The sequence below is a fragment of the Plectropomus leopardus genome, chromosome 7 (genome assembly GCF_008729295.1).
Source record: "Plectropomus leopardus isolate mb chromosome 7, YSFRI_Pleo_2.0, whole genome shotgun sequence".
Lineage (NCBI taxonomy): Eukaryota > Metazoa > Chordata > Actinopteri > Perciformes > Serranidae > Plectropomus > Plectropomus leopardus.
The window spans coordinates 28108873-28126247 of record NC_056469.1 but is presented as its reverse complement, the minus strand read 5'-3'; the positions used below and the strand labels follow the sequence as shown (position 1 = coordinate 28126247).

The following is a 17375-nucleotide window of genomic DNA, read 5'->3' as shown; positions in this document are numbered from 1 at the left end:
CTGTGTGTTTTACTGTGGCCCCTTGCAAGGAGCATCCGCTGAGGGAAGAGTGTGTGGGGAGTTGGCCTAAATGTCAAAGGTAAAAGGTGTCGAAGAAGAGGAGTGGAAACATGCAATAGACCCACTCACACAGGCTGATCTCAGAGTAGAGGAGGGGGAACCCCGATTCTCTCTCTTTGTCTCTCTCCTAAACACAACATAGACAAAAACATCACACTCTTTATTTCTTTCCACAGGACTGATGCTGTTTACACATACAGCCAACTGTGAAAAGCTAAATGGAATTCACAAAAAATAAAAACTTAGCAAACATATCAAATCAAATCTCATCAATAGTCTCTTTATTATAAGCCTAACCAGATAATTTAAACTTGTGATAATCACACGTGTTATTTAGTGATGCTGGAACTGGGGCTGTGATCTTAGTATGAATTATTAATATATCGCCACAGCTTAAATATCACCATGCTCATATTGTTTTTGATAGTCTAGCTGTTATGAGTAATTGTGACGCATTTTGAAAGGTCACACATTTTCATGTTACCACACATATTGACCCAACAGTCATTCAAATAACTTCCTCTTATACCAAACATCAAACATCATGACCCCATACACAGCAGGGATGTAGCCAAGATGTGGGAAATTTTGAGGCTGTGAAGTCCGAGGGGCCCACAGCAAAACCCCACTCACCTAAACAATGTTTGACTAACCACAAAAACATTTTTAAAATAAAAAAAATCCCCAAATTGCTGTTAATCATTTAACAATTACATTTTATGTAACTTTTATCTCCCTTCATAATGATTAATTCAATCAGGGGCGTAGCACCAAATTATGGTCCTTCTGCATAAGCAGTCCCTGTGGGCACCTGATCTTCCTCTCTTGATACACGCATCTCTCAAGCACCTTTTTTTCCACATTTTTATTTTTATTTTTTCCCTTTCCTCTCTGCCATTCCTTTCTGTTTTTGGAAGAGCTTAAAAAATATCTGAAGTGCCTCCCCTGTTTTCCACCACCCCCTCTCATAAATAACGAACAGTCCCTTATTGTAGTTTATCTATTTAACTTATTTTTATTTCATATGAGTGTGGAAGACATATGTAATACTGTATATGTATAATATGGAATGTAATGCCATGTTATTAAACCCTAAATTACCACAGCCTTGACCCATATATTTAGATCAAATATTTAATTGATTGGAATAAAACTGATAACTGTAACAGCAGTAAGCCTAGTTGTATACATATATCAGTTTCACGTGTGTTTAACGTTTCTGGACTCTTATTTTTATTTTGTATGCTGCATTTTCCTAGTCTAAAAAACACACAATAATAGAGTCATTAACAGAAATATTGTCTCAGAAATGTCACTTGTCGTTAACAATACGGTCACGGGTCACGGTGATGAGGAACACAATGTGCTGCGGGTGCTGGTTGAGGTCGGAAACTATTCTTGGACGCACTGGGAAGAGAGTTGTTTACAAACAGCAAAGTGTCAGAACAAAAAGCGAAAGCGTTGCTTAAAACTATCAAATGTAGAGAATCGGTAATTTCCCAAACAGTATAGCGGCTCATAACAGTTTCTAGTGTATGTAAATTAAATCCTGGATTGATATTTTCAGTGGTAAGTGTTTCCGTATGTCCTTTAAGTTTCATTTATGAGTGTGACGGTCGGCAGTAGACTGGTGTTTCAAGAATTTCTAGATAAATCAGCTGATGTCTAACAGAAACTACAAGCTTCAGTACTTCAGCTAACAGCTAATGTCATGCTGGTACTATGTTCATTTAGCTCCTTAGCTAACTAGCCAGCTGTTATCAAACCGTACGTGTGTATGAATCATCTGTTGCAAGTTGATTCGTAGTTTTAAAATAAACTGTTTCCTTACTTTGACATCAACACATCTATAATGGGTTTTACAAAAAATACTTTAAACGGCTCGTCTGAACAGTGCAGTAGATATTATCTGCACAATTATGAAAATATTATCAACATTGCAATAGCTTGAGTGCGATATTCAACCTGAAGGAGCTACTATGTTTCTGATAAACGTTAATTATTTCACAACATACCTTTCTAAAAATAAAAAAGCATTGTGGTGCTAAAGACAAGCCCCTGCCTACAAATCATATTCCAGATGTAAGGGAACATGTTTGTTTGGTACAGACCCCAGCAAAAATGACTAATGTCTTTTTTTTTGGTGAAAATGAAATGCAAAAATGACCATTCCCACTAAAACCACAACTCACATTGCAATCCTAAATCGAGCAGCCCTATTTAAGAAATTCAATAGATTATCCAGATTGTGGATTACTTTGCTGTCAGCTAATTGATCGAGTAGTCGTTTCTGCAGAGATGCTATACTGTTAGTGTATCATGCAAGTGTAGTAATACTAAAGTTACTCTTTTCACTCAGGGGAAGCTGGCAAGAAGAAAAAAAAATGTATTAGTCCTATGGACGCGCCAGTTTTAGATGTGTGGGCAGACCCGCATGTGTCACTGAGTTTATTCATTTGATTTATGTATTTATTAAAATCATACTCTGCTGGTATTTACAGTGTGTGTGGGGGCAGCACGATAAAGCTGAGCAGGTGCAGTGTCTAAGTTACAAAGAGGTGTTGGCTGTGGGCAGTCAGCAGGACACATGGCAGAGGAAGGCAACAAGCTGACACTGAGGCGCCTGGAGGCACCAATCCACAAGTTCATTAAAGTGGCTCTACCCACGGACCTGGAGAGGCTGCAGAAACACCACAATAACATACTGAAGGTGACGGCTGAAATCTGGCTGGACACATGATCGCACTCTCACATCCACACTCTTTACTTCCGGTCCACAGATGGATAACATAGTTTTTCCTTCTTTTTCGCAGTTCCAACAAAGTCAGCAATGGGAGCGGCTTCATCTGGAGCATATCAATGCCAGCAGAACGGTTCAGGTAGAACATAATACTCTGAAAACTTCAGAAAAACATAGGTGTTTGTGTATGTGAAAGAGAAAACTGATAAATGGCCTGACTGTGATTGATATTCTCTTGTAAATTTGTGAAACAGAAGATGTGAGCCAGCACATGATATTCTCAACCAGCAAGCAATATCACAAATTCCAGTTTCTTCAAAACACCACAATTCACATCTGTAACTATAAGCGTTTATGTCAACACAGAGGCAATTTCTCTATTATTCAAGACAAAGTCTGGCAGACGTGTGAATGTGAGCATCGTGCAGATGATTATGAGAGTCACTGCGTCTCAGAATTGCATAACAAACATGACTGCAACTGCATAGTGTATTTTTTGTTTCAAATTTTCTTGACACTGAGCTCAGTTCTGGAGGAATATGAAGGTTACCAATTTGTGGTGACGGGGTATCTCCATTTTAAAAATCTACAGTGAAAATCAGTGGCAGGACAGTGAAAGGTGCCTTCATCCAGTTAAAGAGTAACTATTGTATTGTTCAACCTGGACCCCTGAAATTATGCTGGCTCTATACGCACTAAAATCACAGCTTATTTAAATGGAGTCTGGTGGGTTTGTCAGTAGTGGTTTTGAGGCTGTTTCTGGTTAAACTAAAAGATTCGTACTCTTTAACAAAAAGATCTGCCTTTGTAGGGATCCTTTCTATAAATTGTCAGATATGTATAATAACAATCTGAGCCTGTCAGTGGCAAAAAACAGGACTTTTAGTGGACGTAAAGTGACAGTGCTTATTTACCGAACGGATAAAATTACAAGCAGTTTTGCTCAATACTGGACCAATTTCAAAAAATGTTGTTGACAGTCCCCGAGACACAAAAACATCGGAAAATAACATCCAGGTTGGACAGTTAACGAAGTTACCCTTTAAGGATATGAATGAAGGAGAGAACTGTTGGTAAACCAAGAGATAACTCTGCCATATCCCAATGAGCAAAGTGAATATGTTTTAGTGTTTGATCGACACACAAAAACAGCAACTTGATATTCTCAACTCGAGGTCCAACATACTTGCTGCACCCCTATATATGACAAGTTTTTACATGAACAAAACCTAAGGTTACGCGATAACCAAACCACCTCCATGACAACTAACATCTCCAGCAAAGAGATGTGGACCAAGCAACAGAATAACTTAGTCAAATCTGTTTATATAGAATAAGCTTGCGCAGAAAAACTAATCTTTGTATAAATGTATACGAACACTGAATCCGTTTTTTACGACTAAATAAACTTTGTGTATGAATTCACTCTTAAAAAATCAGGGCAAGAAAAGAGCTGCAACCAAACCTCAAACCGACCATATCTTGGTGTGTGTAAGTACTTGCAGTCTTGTTCACATGGTGGGTGTGAAATGTCTCAGAGGATGTTGTTGCCTGGAAGCCACCATGTCTCTGAAGGTGAAATAACTCCAAACAGGCACAAACCCATCCTCTCACCATTACCCTGCAAACTCCAGGGATGCACACAGAGTGCTTTCCTGTGTCTTCATGGTGTTAATCCAGAGTAGTGTTACTGTGCTTTAGATGTGTGTGCTTATAGTCCACAGCATAGAAGATAGATAGATGTTGGTAGGCCGGTAGATAGATAGTAGGTGAGCTAATCTATCTGTCTGAGTATGTTTTTTCAGTCTGCCTGTTTATTTTGAGTGCATCTGTTTTTGTCCCTCCTCCATCTACCTGATGATTGACATTTACTCCCACTAGCCAAGCGCCTGACTAACCTCAAGAATCAGTACCCCCACCTTTACTACAGCAGCCACAGCAAACACTGCGCGACAGGGGAGCCGAGTCAATACTGTTTTATCATGAATATCTGCTATTGAGTCAGTGTTTGGTCGCTCTGTGTGTGTTTGAGCTCTGTACACTCACGGTTAATTTGTAGGCTGACAGGTTCCCGACCTGACTAACTCTGTGTTAATCAGTGTGTTTTTTTCTGTTTCATGCACACCAGGACAAGTGTATGTATATATATTCATGTTGTGTAATTAGCAGAATGTGTTATCGGCAGCACGTTGACCCCCTGAGCCCGGGTCAGCCTGCGGCCTGCGGGGCTGATGGCTGGGATGTAATCCTCCTGTCACCCTCAGGGCACAGCGGGATGAGGGGGCTCGTGGTCCCCAGCCTCATATCTGCAGCTTATTAAACCCCACACCCCGACGCACGTGCACACACATTTCCCATCACCAGAGCAGTTTATTGGGATGCTGAAACTGTCAGTATGAGCACTCCTCTCAAACGGAACTATTATTTTTTTCCAATGATTTAAAATAAGTTGTGTAGATTTGTAGTTTGGGATAATTTGGATTTTGTTTCCATCTGTGCCAACGGCTTACTTGAGTTTCAAGAGAACTTGTAAATTAAATTATTATTATTATTATCATTATTATTATTAATGGCTGGGTTGTCACAATACTATAATTTCTAACTTGATACTTACACCCAGAAAAATACTAAAAAAAAATGTTTTTAAATATTTGAATTTTAAAAAATGAAGTAAAAAAATATAAAAAATATTTTTACTTTACTTTTACTGAAGAAAAGAACAATACACACAAAAACATCAATTACAGCAATATTTTTAAGTTGCCCTAGGTAGTGCAAAAACAAAAGAAAACAGCAAGCTAACTGTAAGATATAAGTGAAAACAATATTTTTAGGTTGTCCGAGGTACTGCAAAAAAAGAACTACAATAATGTGCATATGCCTGTTTAATTTCCTTGCATCTGGTGACTTTGTACCATATTTTCGTTGCTGATCAAACAGAGTCGGCAGCTGTTAGCCGCTTGCTTCACGATAACATAACAGACGGCTAAAGTGGCATTCGGCTAATGGCTAATAATAAACTATCTTAACTTTTAAGATAAATGTCTACTACTTCAATGATGTTGAAACCGGAGCTTTACTAACCTCTAAAATTCCTCATACTTTGCGTCATATGGCGACACAGCCGAGCTGACCATGTCATGGATGACAGTTAATGGATTCAGCTGCAAGTGAGGGGAGGGCCTGCAAGACTGCCTGTCTGCAGACGTGCTATGTGTGCATTGTTGTGTCAATGAGGACAGGTTTGTTTGTCCTTCTGTCTGTCCATGTGTCCCCTTAAGTCAAGCATCCTCGTACCCTGCATTTCATTCACTTTGTCTCTTTCATTCTGACATTTTTTTCAGACATTATCTTCAATCTGACTGAGAAATCTGTTTCTTTTCTGTATCCCTGCAGCAACTGAGAGCGAACATCAGAGAGATGGAGAAGCTGTGCACACGGGTACGCGCCGAAGACGCCGCCGCTCTGGAAGCGCTCATCAAGCCAGTCAAAGACAGGGCGTCAGCCGCCGCACAAGACTTCCTGCTTTTGCACTCTAACCCCGTGCCTCAACCTGCTCCGACAACACCACCTGCTGCTCAGCCGTCCAGCTGCGTTTCCAGTAGTCACCGCGCTGATGACGATATGTGCGAGGAGCCAGTGTCTGGCAGGCAAATTCTGCTCCAGCTTCCAGAAATCCCTGCTGATCAGAGTGCGGCTGAGTCCTGGGACAACTTGGAGGAGGTATGAGGGCGGGACACTAACATACAGTGTGAATATCAAACTCTATTTTAGACTTATCTTAAATTCAAAGAAATTTTTTATTGTCTTGTTGTTTTGCCGTTCTTTTGATGTGCCAGTTTAGGTGTACAACATATTCTCCATATGCATTTAAAAAAAAAAGGACCAGAACTTGTGCTGTCCAAATCTTAGCTCTCATGACAGAGCATCGTGTAAGCTGTATATTTGTCTGTCTTTGTCCATGTCACTCTAAACAAAGGAGGTCAATGTATTATTTTAGCCTAGCAATTATAGCATCAAATACTAAAAATATCAACTCTAATATATGGCAATAGTTACAGATTCATTCCTGTTTTTGTTTTGTTGTTGTTGTTGATAGTTGTCACTATCAATTCAGAGCACACGGTTCTCAGCATAGAGGTGGCTGAGCCGGCGGCCAGCAGCAAACGGTGCTAAATCCATAAACAGCTTTAAACAACAGCAACTGTGCCGACAGAGCTAACAGTGTTAACCAGGGGAACTGGAGGATGGGCAATTCTGCTACCACAATGTTCTGATATCAGCAATAACTACCATATCAGCACAATGAAAAGCGGCGGCAGCAATGTGCTAGGCAATAGGATACATACACATGCACTAATATACATGCGTGGAAATCAGCAATTATTAATTTCATTATTTAAACTTGTACCTTTCCTACTGTGACATGTCAAAATGGTTTCTGTGAAAAAGGCCAATGTTGAATTACAATCAAATCACCAATCTCAAAGAACAAGAAAGAAGTCTCCTTGCGCTGTACTAAACATTGCTTTGCTTACATGCATTAATCATTGCTTTAGCAAGATCATCTAATGCATTTGACCCTTTCACATTCACATCATTTAGTTAATGTGATTGTCAGTCTAACAGATTGAACGAACTGTAGCTGCAGATTTGTGTGAAAAGTATCACAATTAAATAATTATTTTCTTTCTCAGGGTCTGAAGGAACTGAGCGGTTTGGTGATGGAGTTCTCTTTGCTCGTCCATGTGAGTACTATTCTACTGTGAACTTCCTGGCTGCTACATTCACATCTCGCCGTCTACATGTGTGCACAGCTACTCCTGTGAATGTAAACAACGTGACAGTGGCAGTTTGCCTATAGCGTTTCCAGAGGCCCTTCAACAAGGCAGGGGGAGAGATCGAGGAGTAGACGAGGGCCAGAGGGAGGATTTGGGAGAGGACGGTGGGCTGTCCACAGGGGTTGTGGCGGGGAACAATGGATACATCGGAGCAGGTGGAGAACAGACGGCTCAGATTATCACTCTGTCCTCGGGGATGGAGAGAGAGAAGCAGGGAGGCTGAGTGAAGAAGTCATTAATAGTGAAAAAGAAAGAGAGAGAGTGAGGATGTAGTCAGGGTAAAAAACACAGACAGAGGCATGAGGTGGGGGCCAGAAAGAGCATAGACATGTTGTTGTGGTGTCTCAAGGGTGAAGTACGCCGTTCGGGGAGTAATATTCCAGCGCTCAGCCACAGTGGAAATACTGAGTGTGAGTGTGTGGTTGTTTCTGTGTCTGTACATGCGTCATGTTAGTGGCTGTTCCGGTGTCTGTGTTTTTATCTGTATGTTTTTGTCTTTGTGTGTCTTAAAGAGCCGCCGATCAATGTATTAAACTGTATTAAACCAAAAAATACAGGATCTAAATGATTGAATGATTTATCAAGTATTTTTTATTATTTATTTACTCTAAAAAATGTTGACAAGTAACCAGAGTCGAATGTGTCTAATGTCATACACCTCCTTATTCAGTTATATTAGAGTCTTGTAAACAGGTAAAGTTTTCATTATTTGATTAAATTTTGGGCTGGGCAGTACATCGATATTATACTATACTGATATGAGACTAGATATTGTCTTAGATTTTGGATGTTGTAATAGTGCTGTAATTTTATGAACTTATTATTTGCCTTTACCCACTTAGTCATTATATCGACATTATTGATCAGTAATTATAAAAAATCTCATTTTGCAAATATTTTTTGAAAGCACCAACTGTCAACTCCACAATATCTTTGCTATATCGATAGTTACTGGGCAAAAAAAATGTGTTATTTAATTCTCTCCATATCACACAGGCCTAATTTCATTTCATTTGAGATCACCAAAGCTTCAAAACAGAGAATATTATATCATAATATAAAACAAACACAATGAATCAAAATATTATCTCACTAATTTTTACCTTTAAGATGACTCAAATGATGCACTGTTAACCAAAACTGGAATAGATACTTTTTTTGCACATGCACAAATCAATAGATCAAAAGATTATTTAAGCACTAGCTTTAACCATAGATAACTATTAAACTTAAATCCATTCTCATTACCATGTCCTATTAATGAAGCTCTCAATCAGATCACACAGTTTTCCTCAGCAGATGGAGTTGCCTAGTTCTCATTGAACTGTAGGTGTTAAAATTTATCTTCTCTCGAGCCAACTACTGAATGGACCTTGGAATGAGACTGTTAATCCAATTAGGGTTGTCAAAGTCATGAATACGCTTTCATTTTAGCAAACATGTTTTCTTAAATCCCACCACAAGTCGTAAACATACACAAATGTGTAATCACATGATGGGAAATTATTCAGACTTATCGTTCAGAGATGAACATTTATTTGATTAGTTAAAAAAATATATCAGCACCTGTTATAATGGAATATTTTTTGTTGTTGTCATTTTTCTTTTTGTTTGATAATTATTATTCTTATGACTATGTTTTGGCATTATATGCAGTTGTTAGATTATAATGGGAAACAAGGTAGAAAGAGATGTGACAAAGGTCTCAAACCAGAGACATTTTTCACACTTTATCCACGAGAGCTCCCCACTTCACGCTTTTCATTTCTAGTATCCAGTGTCAGGATTTTCTAGTTTTTTTGTTTCATCTGGCAACAACTGCATGCATTTATAGTTCCACATTGGGCTAAAACTGATGATTATTTAAATTATCAATACATTAAGCAATTATTTAGTCTATAAAATGTTTTTAAAAAAGTGATAAATGCAATGACAAGTTCCCACAATCCAAAATGATGTGTTCAAATGGCTTCTTTTGTCCAACCAACAGTCCAATACCCAAATTACCTCTTTGTTTATTACCATAAATAACAAAGAAAAGCAGCAAATTCTCACATTTAAAAAGCCGAACACAGCTAGTTTTTGCCTAAAAATGACTGAAATTATTAATGGACTATCAAAATAGTTGTAATTTTCTCTTAATCAACTAATTGGTTAATCAGCTAATCCCTGCAGCTCTAGTTCTCAATATGCAGAGCCACTTTTTATGCCTCCACACCAACGATAGGGAAGCCGTTAAAACTGACAGGGCTGAAACTGTAAATCAACTTTTAGCTCAGAGCGAGGAGGTGAAAGAGGGGAAGTGGTGTTGAGGAAGAAGAGGAGGAGAAGAAGAAAAAGTGGTTCTGGTTTGTTGTTTGCTCACTGTGTCCATCCAGGCCTCACATGGAGAGAGACAGCTGCCACTCTGAATATTTCATGAGATCTACACAATGCCACACACACACACACACACACACACACACACACACACACACACACACACACACACACTATAACCCCACCCCCAGTGAAATCTCCTTTGAATAAACCTACAACCTCCACACACTCTTATTACACACCCCTCACTTGTGCTGTGGAGCAGAATTTGAACAGATAAAAAATAACTTAACACACGACAGGTGGTTGCCCTTACACACGTGTGTTTCTGTAGGCTCGCTTGACTATGTGTGTTAATATGTGTTTGTGTGTGTCCAACCCCTGTGCATCAGTCCCAGCAGGAGAAGATTGACAGCATAGAGGACAACGTCAACACAGCCGCTGCCAACGTGGAGGAGGGGACCAAGAGCCTAGGGAAGGTGTGTATGTGTTAGTGTGTGTGTGTGTCCTGATGATCTGATGTGTGTGTAGTGTTTGGGAGATGGGGAGATCGATGGCACTTTGCCTCCCAGCCATTCCACAGCGTTTGTCCCTATTGATCCGTGCGAATACGGAGGAAAGCTGCAATTAAGGAAATAGAGAGAGGAGAGGGATAGAGAGGAGTGGAGGGGAGGAGGAGTGATAGAGAGGTAGGATGAGAGGGGTGACAAGAGAGGGTCTGTGTGTGTGTGTGTGTGTGTGTGTGTGTGTGTGTGTGTGTGTGTGTGTAGCATTAAGGAGAGGTTTGAATGACTGTTTAATAGTTTTTCAGGAGCAGCATTCGAGCTTCCATTATCAATTCAATACACTCTTACACACTGAGTGTAACTCAGAGGGACAACTCAGTGCCCTTCACACGTATTACGCACTTGAAATGTTGAACTTTTCGTCTGTAATACTCAGAATGAATCACCTGTTTTTGTTAATCTACGTGTCGTAGACACACACAAACACACACACACACACACACACACACACACACACACACAAATACACACACACACACTCAAATACACACTGGTGCAAATTGTTTTCTACTAAAAACTGACATTTTCTAACTTTCAGTATTTTGTTTGACCATTAAAGGTCTGGTGTGTAGGATGTATATTGGTAGAAATTGAATATTAAATAATTGTTTTCTTTAGTGTATAATCACCTGAAAATAAGAAGCATCATGTTTTTGCTACCTTAGAAGGAGCTGTTTGTATCTACAGAGGGAGCGTGTCCTTGTCTAAGTAGATCGTATCACTGCACTGCCATGTTTATATAGTAGTCGAGAACGAACAAACCAAAAACTGGCTCCAGAGAGGGCCATTTGTGACTGTAGTTAGCAGCCCCTCCGCAATGAGCAAAACCACATCGGAAGAACTGATTTTTAAATTGCTTCATTTAGAGTTTTTACTTGGTTTAATCAATGCGTCCATTTGTTTTGAGGGCAAGAGACCTCTGCGGACAATTCGGCTCCTAAAAAACCTCTTGAACAATTACCTTTGATGGAATCATAACCAGGAGTCAACACTTGGCACATGGAAGAAGTTTCCACTGGTTGCAATCTGCAATCCTCACTGCTAGATGCCACTAAATCCTGCTAGGGTTGGAAATTCACTTTTTTTGCCCACCTGCCAACTTTGGCTGGTGGACTCCAAAATCTAGCAGCCACTCAATAGATAACCATTGTTTTTTTGGCTGGTGTGTGAAGCAAATTTAGCAGCCACTTACATATTTTACCAGCATTTGGCTGGTGGCTGTTGCTAATTTCCAACCCTTAATCCTACACACTGCTCTGTAAAGGAAAGAAATGCTCATCTTTCAGATGAAGCTGCGTATTTTGATCTGTGTTTCGCTCACACTTTTAAGGAATGTAATGGAGGAGCGAAGTAATTACACTGTTATTAAAGACCCTCTGAGACACTGATGACACAGAGTTATGATTCCTGTGTGCCGAGAAAAACCTGCAAGTTCTAATGCTGGACAGTAAATAACCCAAAATGAAAAACAGCAATTTCATAGCTTTTTATGCAGCCCCCTGCCAAGGCTGTCTATTCATCTAAATTACAAAATATGTAATGGTATTCAGCCATGCTGATTTGTCCTGGTTACTGAGATTCCTGCAACCACTCAAATGAACAGCAACATCCCTGTCTAGACATCTTGTTTGCATTATACTGAATAATGTGGAAAAAATAAACTTTATTTATATGGATTATTGTTTTTGTCATAAAGTAGTTCAAAACTGTTCACAGCACAGTCTGTGGATTATCCAGAGTAATACACCGACACTGGAAACAGGGTTTCCAGCAGTATGGAAAAGTATGAAATGTCATTTAAGTGATATCCAGGTGTGAATAAAAGAAGAGTATGAAAAAAATAGGGTTTCCAGACTACTGCCCCTATTCTATTTAGAATTTCTAAAAAATACATTGATCATACAAGCAGAGTTTTTTTCACGGTGTTTGGAGCAGGCAGCCAGTACAGCCAAACTGTGAGCGTGCCGGCCAGAGCGAGCATCAACAACAAGGCAAGAGATATGGCGCGCAACTGAACACACGCTCCCATGCAGATAACCAGATACTAAGCTTGTTTCAAAACTAATTAGTTCGAAAATGATTTGGTTCTCAAAAAAGTAAACAGACTATCTTTTCTTGTAAGGAGACCGTTATGGCTTTGTTCATCTCGTTTCCATGGACACAGTAAAATAACAAGGCTACAGTGAAAATTATATTACAAAAATATTCCTTTGAATTTTTTTTTTTTTTGGCTAAAATCATTGCTTGGTTTGAAATAATCTCTATACAGAATCTGTAAGCGACAGGACAAGATTTTTGATATTTTTGAAGGGTTCAGGTTTCTGTTCGTAGTCTGAGGAGTACTGACTAATCACGTTTGAACGGTTGACAGTCCACAGTGGAGAGGCAGAACGCTTTGGCCAAAATGCAGCTACGGTCTGTCAACGAACTTAGCTTCATATTAGATTTCTTTTAAAAAATTAATCTGCATTACTTAATTATATCTGTTTACAGAGATTAAACGAAATGCACACAGAAAAAGGAGTCTTTGTTCAGATATCCACTGGCTATTGCAGATCAGCCCAAAATATTGGCCATTGCCCAAACAGGTTTACTGCCATCAGACTGATAAAAATCAGGTGGGAAAAGGTTTTAAGTGAGAAAATCTGTTTTTTTTTTTAATAAAATGTAAATGCAGTGCCCCTTAACAATTTGAAATTTAGTCCTAACATTTATAGAATAAATGCCACATATAATTAAATACTTGTTTGAAATGGTTATTTTAAATTAAATTCACCCAATGGGCCACACAAAGGTTGACCTCTCTGTAAGGTTGCTGGTAGATACAGTGGGCTGCACATTATACGGGCGGTGGGGGGTGGGAAAAGATAAAGCAGATGAGAGGGATGTCAGATGTTTTAACGTGTTTGAAAGCTTGTAATCTGTCATCAGGTCAAACAGCATTACACACACACACACACATACACACACACATTTCCACCTTCCTCTACATCCTGTGCCCAGAGTCCTTTTAACTCGTCTCAGATGAAATTAAAATTCCCTCGACCGCCACAGGGGTGTGGACAAGCAATGCTAGCTTTTGAACTAGATTAATTTAATGGTGAAGTGTTAATCAAGTGTGTGTGTGTGTGTGTGCGCGCGCGCATGTCATTATTGTCATCAGCAAAGAGCACGTTCCACTCTGTTGTTAACAGCCGTAATAACACACAGGCTACATCTCTCTGATTTCTCCTACATGGAGATAGTGAAAACTCTTTGATGCAGCTATGGAAGTGTTGATTTACATTTACACGTGCAGGCTTGTTTGTGTCTTTTTTTCCCTCCTTCCATGGGTCGATGTGTGATCATGAAAGGATAGACACGTCCAAACTATATCGCAGACTGTCATGAAGCCACAAAGTAATAATGCCTCCAAATGTGTGTGTGTGAGGATGTTAAATTAAACCAGTCTCTTTTTCCTGTCTCTCTAGGCGGTGGGCTACAAGTTGGCGGTTTTGCCGGTTGCCGGGGCGCTGCTGGGTGGTGTATTAGGAGGTCCACTAGGCCTGCTGGCTGGGTTCAAAGCCGCAGGGGTGGCTGCTGCTCTGGGAGGGGGCGCCTTGGGGTTTGCCGGCGGCAATCTGGTCCAGAAACACCGCAAAGCCCGAGTGGAAATGCAGATGAAACAACTGACCGCACCACCAACAAAACCAAAAACAGAACCAGAGTCACACAAGGACAAATGACCCAACAGTTTGGGATAGTCCTCTGACCTCCGTTGCTGACTAATCACTGAGGCTTTAGTGTTGACTGACCAATCAGAAGCAAAAACCAAGCCCCCAAGTGATGTCACACTGCCTTAAAAGACTCAACACGAGACGTCACCAAGCTTTGCTGTTACCAAGCACTGTTCTAAACAATTCTGTAAAAAAAAGCTTTACCTGAGAGTCAGACGCGTTGATGATGGTGTAAATGGATTGTCTTATTTTATATATGACTGAATTTTGTTTTTTTCGTCTGAACACAACTGAGCAGTCATTTACACTACATCTTTGCGTGTGTGGGTTGGGTCAGCATGACTGCTCTGACACCAGATAAAGTCACAGCGCAAACCTTTCGCCCAAAGCCATAACCAACAAACATTGGGCCTCATTCACAAAAAAACTGAGCTTAAATTAAGCGTACAAACATTTAATCCACAAAGCTGGGATTCATGAATATTTTCTTACCTGAAATTGTTTGTACTCTGCGAAGAAATTCAGAACTGTCTCAGACCATGCGTACTCACAAGTGATGAAGGCCCAGCTGTCATAGAAAATGAAAACACACAAATTTTTAGCTAAATGCAAAGCATATTAAAACAACATTCATTGAAAGAAGGCTTTAATAGACAACAATATTTAAAAACATTGGTTTACTTATGTATTTGGCAAATGTATTCAGTAACCAGGAAAGTGACACCCTTTTATCCTTATCAATTATTGTCATAAAATATTCATATGAATGTCGGGGAAAAAAACACAAAAAGATGTGAAATACAAGAGTCGGCACTGTATTTCAAAGTGTCTCTAAGTGCCCTAGGAATGAGTCCTAAAACTCATTTCAGCACGCCCGGTTCCCTCATGACCAAGTCAGAGGGTTTTTTGAATGTGATTTTGGTTAGAAGCCTGAAATAAAGTCTAAGTTTAACACAAGCTGAAAAGACTTTAATGTTTCGAAACCCCTTGCGAGGGACTGCGTTGCAGAAAGTTAGTGGCTGTATTTTGAGCTGCAAAACCAATTTAGCACTGTTGATACGGTTCCCACAAATTTTCTTAACTTTTTCAAAACTTTTCAAGGAACAATAGTAACATTTTTCTCTTGCCCCACTTGGCCAGCATTTTTCCGACATAACAGATTCTATTCTCTATTCACACATCATTTCAGCTAGCTGGCTGGCATGCATGAAAGGAGAGGTGGACTGTTGGAGGAAAATAAACACAAAATAAATTTGCCATCGTTTATCATATCCATGGAAGATAACTTTACAAACTACATTAAACACAAAAAAATTCATGACTTTTACCTAATTCTTAATGATTTCTACTAATTCAGTGACTAAAAATTATGTAATGTAGCAAGAAAATGTATGTAACAGTTAAAAAAAAAAAAAAGAAAAAAGAAAAAGAAAAGTTGTCGCACATTGACTCATATTGGAGCTACATTACCTTGACAGCTCAGAAAATAAATTTGCCATTCTGTTACATTACATTGAAGGTGAAATGTGTGAAATTCCATGACTTTTCCAGGTTTTCCATGGCCGTGGGAACCCTGTGTTAACAGTGCTAAAGAGCTAATGGCTAACTGTAGTGGTGCTAACATTAGCATCACGAACGTTAGCCGTGCTGACACTGCTAACAGCACCAACAAAGTAAACGGTGATTAACAACGTTTAAGGGTGTTTGCGGATTATAATTTAGAGCTTTCTTCGCGGGCCAGCCGGAGGGGGGCATTGGAGATTGGGTGCAATGTTTCCAACTTAGTCAGGATTGTGTTAACAACCGGTAACCGCCGAATGAGCGGCGCTGCTAGCTAACATTAGCTTCCACCCCACCACATTCGTTACCACCAAAAATACAGCGTCCAACATATTACCGGTTAACCGTTAACATCACGAATTAAAAACATTACCTCAGTTCTGGCTAACAATTGAGTAACGTGTAAAAGGATACCCAAATCGAAACGTATGAGTTTTATTTTCCATTGTTTTTATTGACTTGGACGGCTAATGTTACTCCTACAAATTTATAATACCATGAAATTGCACTTAAATAAAGGGTATAAAAGATTATGATTTACCTCCAAACAGGTGTTAAGACATGTAACCTTGCTGGCAGATATCAGTTGTTTTCGGCTGCCGAGTGATGTGTCAACACGACCATAGAAACAACTTTTTCTATGGTCTACAACTATTTCCATGATACACCTGTTGGCAGGCACAGGTATTTCCGTGGTAGATAGAACGCATGCGCCTGTCAGTTTAGTACGAGTCTGACTGTACGCACGTGAACCCGACGTAAGTATGCGTGCATTCATGTTTTGGTTTTTTTTGTGCGGAAAGAAAGAACATTTCTTAGCACATATGGTATTAGTTAATGAGGCCCATTGGTCATTAACCCTTTGAAACCTGAGCAAATTAGCTTGTTTTAATTTATGGGAAAAGGCAATAAGGCACTTAACAAGAAACCCAAAATGACAAAAAAGTTAGAAAGAAAATTACCAGATAAATAGTAAAAAAAAAATCCCTAAAAAGCGCTCTATGAGTAAAATGTATTATTATTATTATCAAAAACAGATAATAAAAAAGAGGAAATTGCCTGAAAAATGTATTAATAATAATAATATTTCCACAACATAATTTCAAAAATAGAATTAAAGTAATTCAAACTAGTTGTCCAAACATTTTCCCTGTTTTTCTGATAATTTTCTAATAAACTCTCCTCTTCTTTTTCACCTTTGACAAATTTCTTGCATTTTGCTCGACATTTCTACCCAAATTGCTGATTTCCCTGATTTTGACACAAGTCAAACCAATTTGCTCAAGTTTCAGAGGTTTAGATGCTTGTGAAAAGAGTCTGGATGCAGCACAAGAAAAACTGATCCAGGTTTCAAAGGGGTAAGCTAGCATCTACTCCTTTTTTTTTAGTTTTTTAAATAAGTGCCACAATATTCCCGAATGCAGAAATTAATATCCCAATGTGAAAATGTGCACTACTGAGACTGTAATAAGAATGATGTATGGAGATTTTTTCCCCATCACATCACTGTCGTGTTACATTATCTTACTAATGTAAATTCAAATGCCATGCTTCATTATTTGTAAAAAAATAT

At 39.2% G+C, this 17375-nt stretch overlaps 1 protein-coding gene across 1 annotated transcript; it reads left to right on the top strand.

The window, feature by feature from the left end:
* Nucleotides 1–1473: 1473 nt before the first annotated feature.
* Nucleotides 1474–16729, top strand: stx17 (syntaxin 17). The gene is made up of 7 exons (XM_042490789.1): nt 1474–1629; nt 2562–2770; nt 2874–2939; nt 6197–6523; nt 7498–7548; nt 10353–10439; nt 13997–16729. The coding sequence occupies exons 2-7, from the start codon at nt 2648–2650 to the stop codon at nt 14249–14251; spliced, it is 909 nt and encodes a 302-aa protein (XP_042346723.1). The 5' UTR covers nt 1474–1629; nt 2562–2647; the 3' UTR covers nt 14252–16729.
* The last annotated feature ends 646 nt before the right edge of the window (nt 16730–17375 follow it).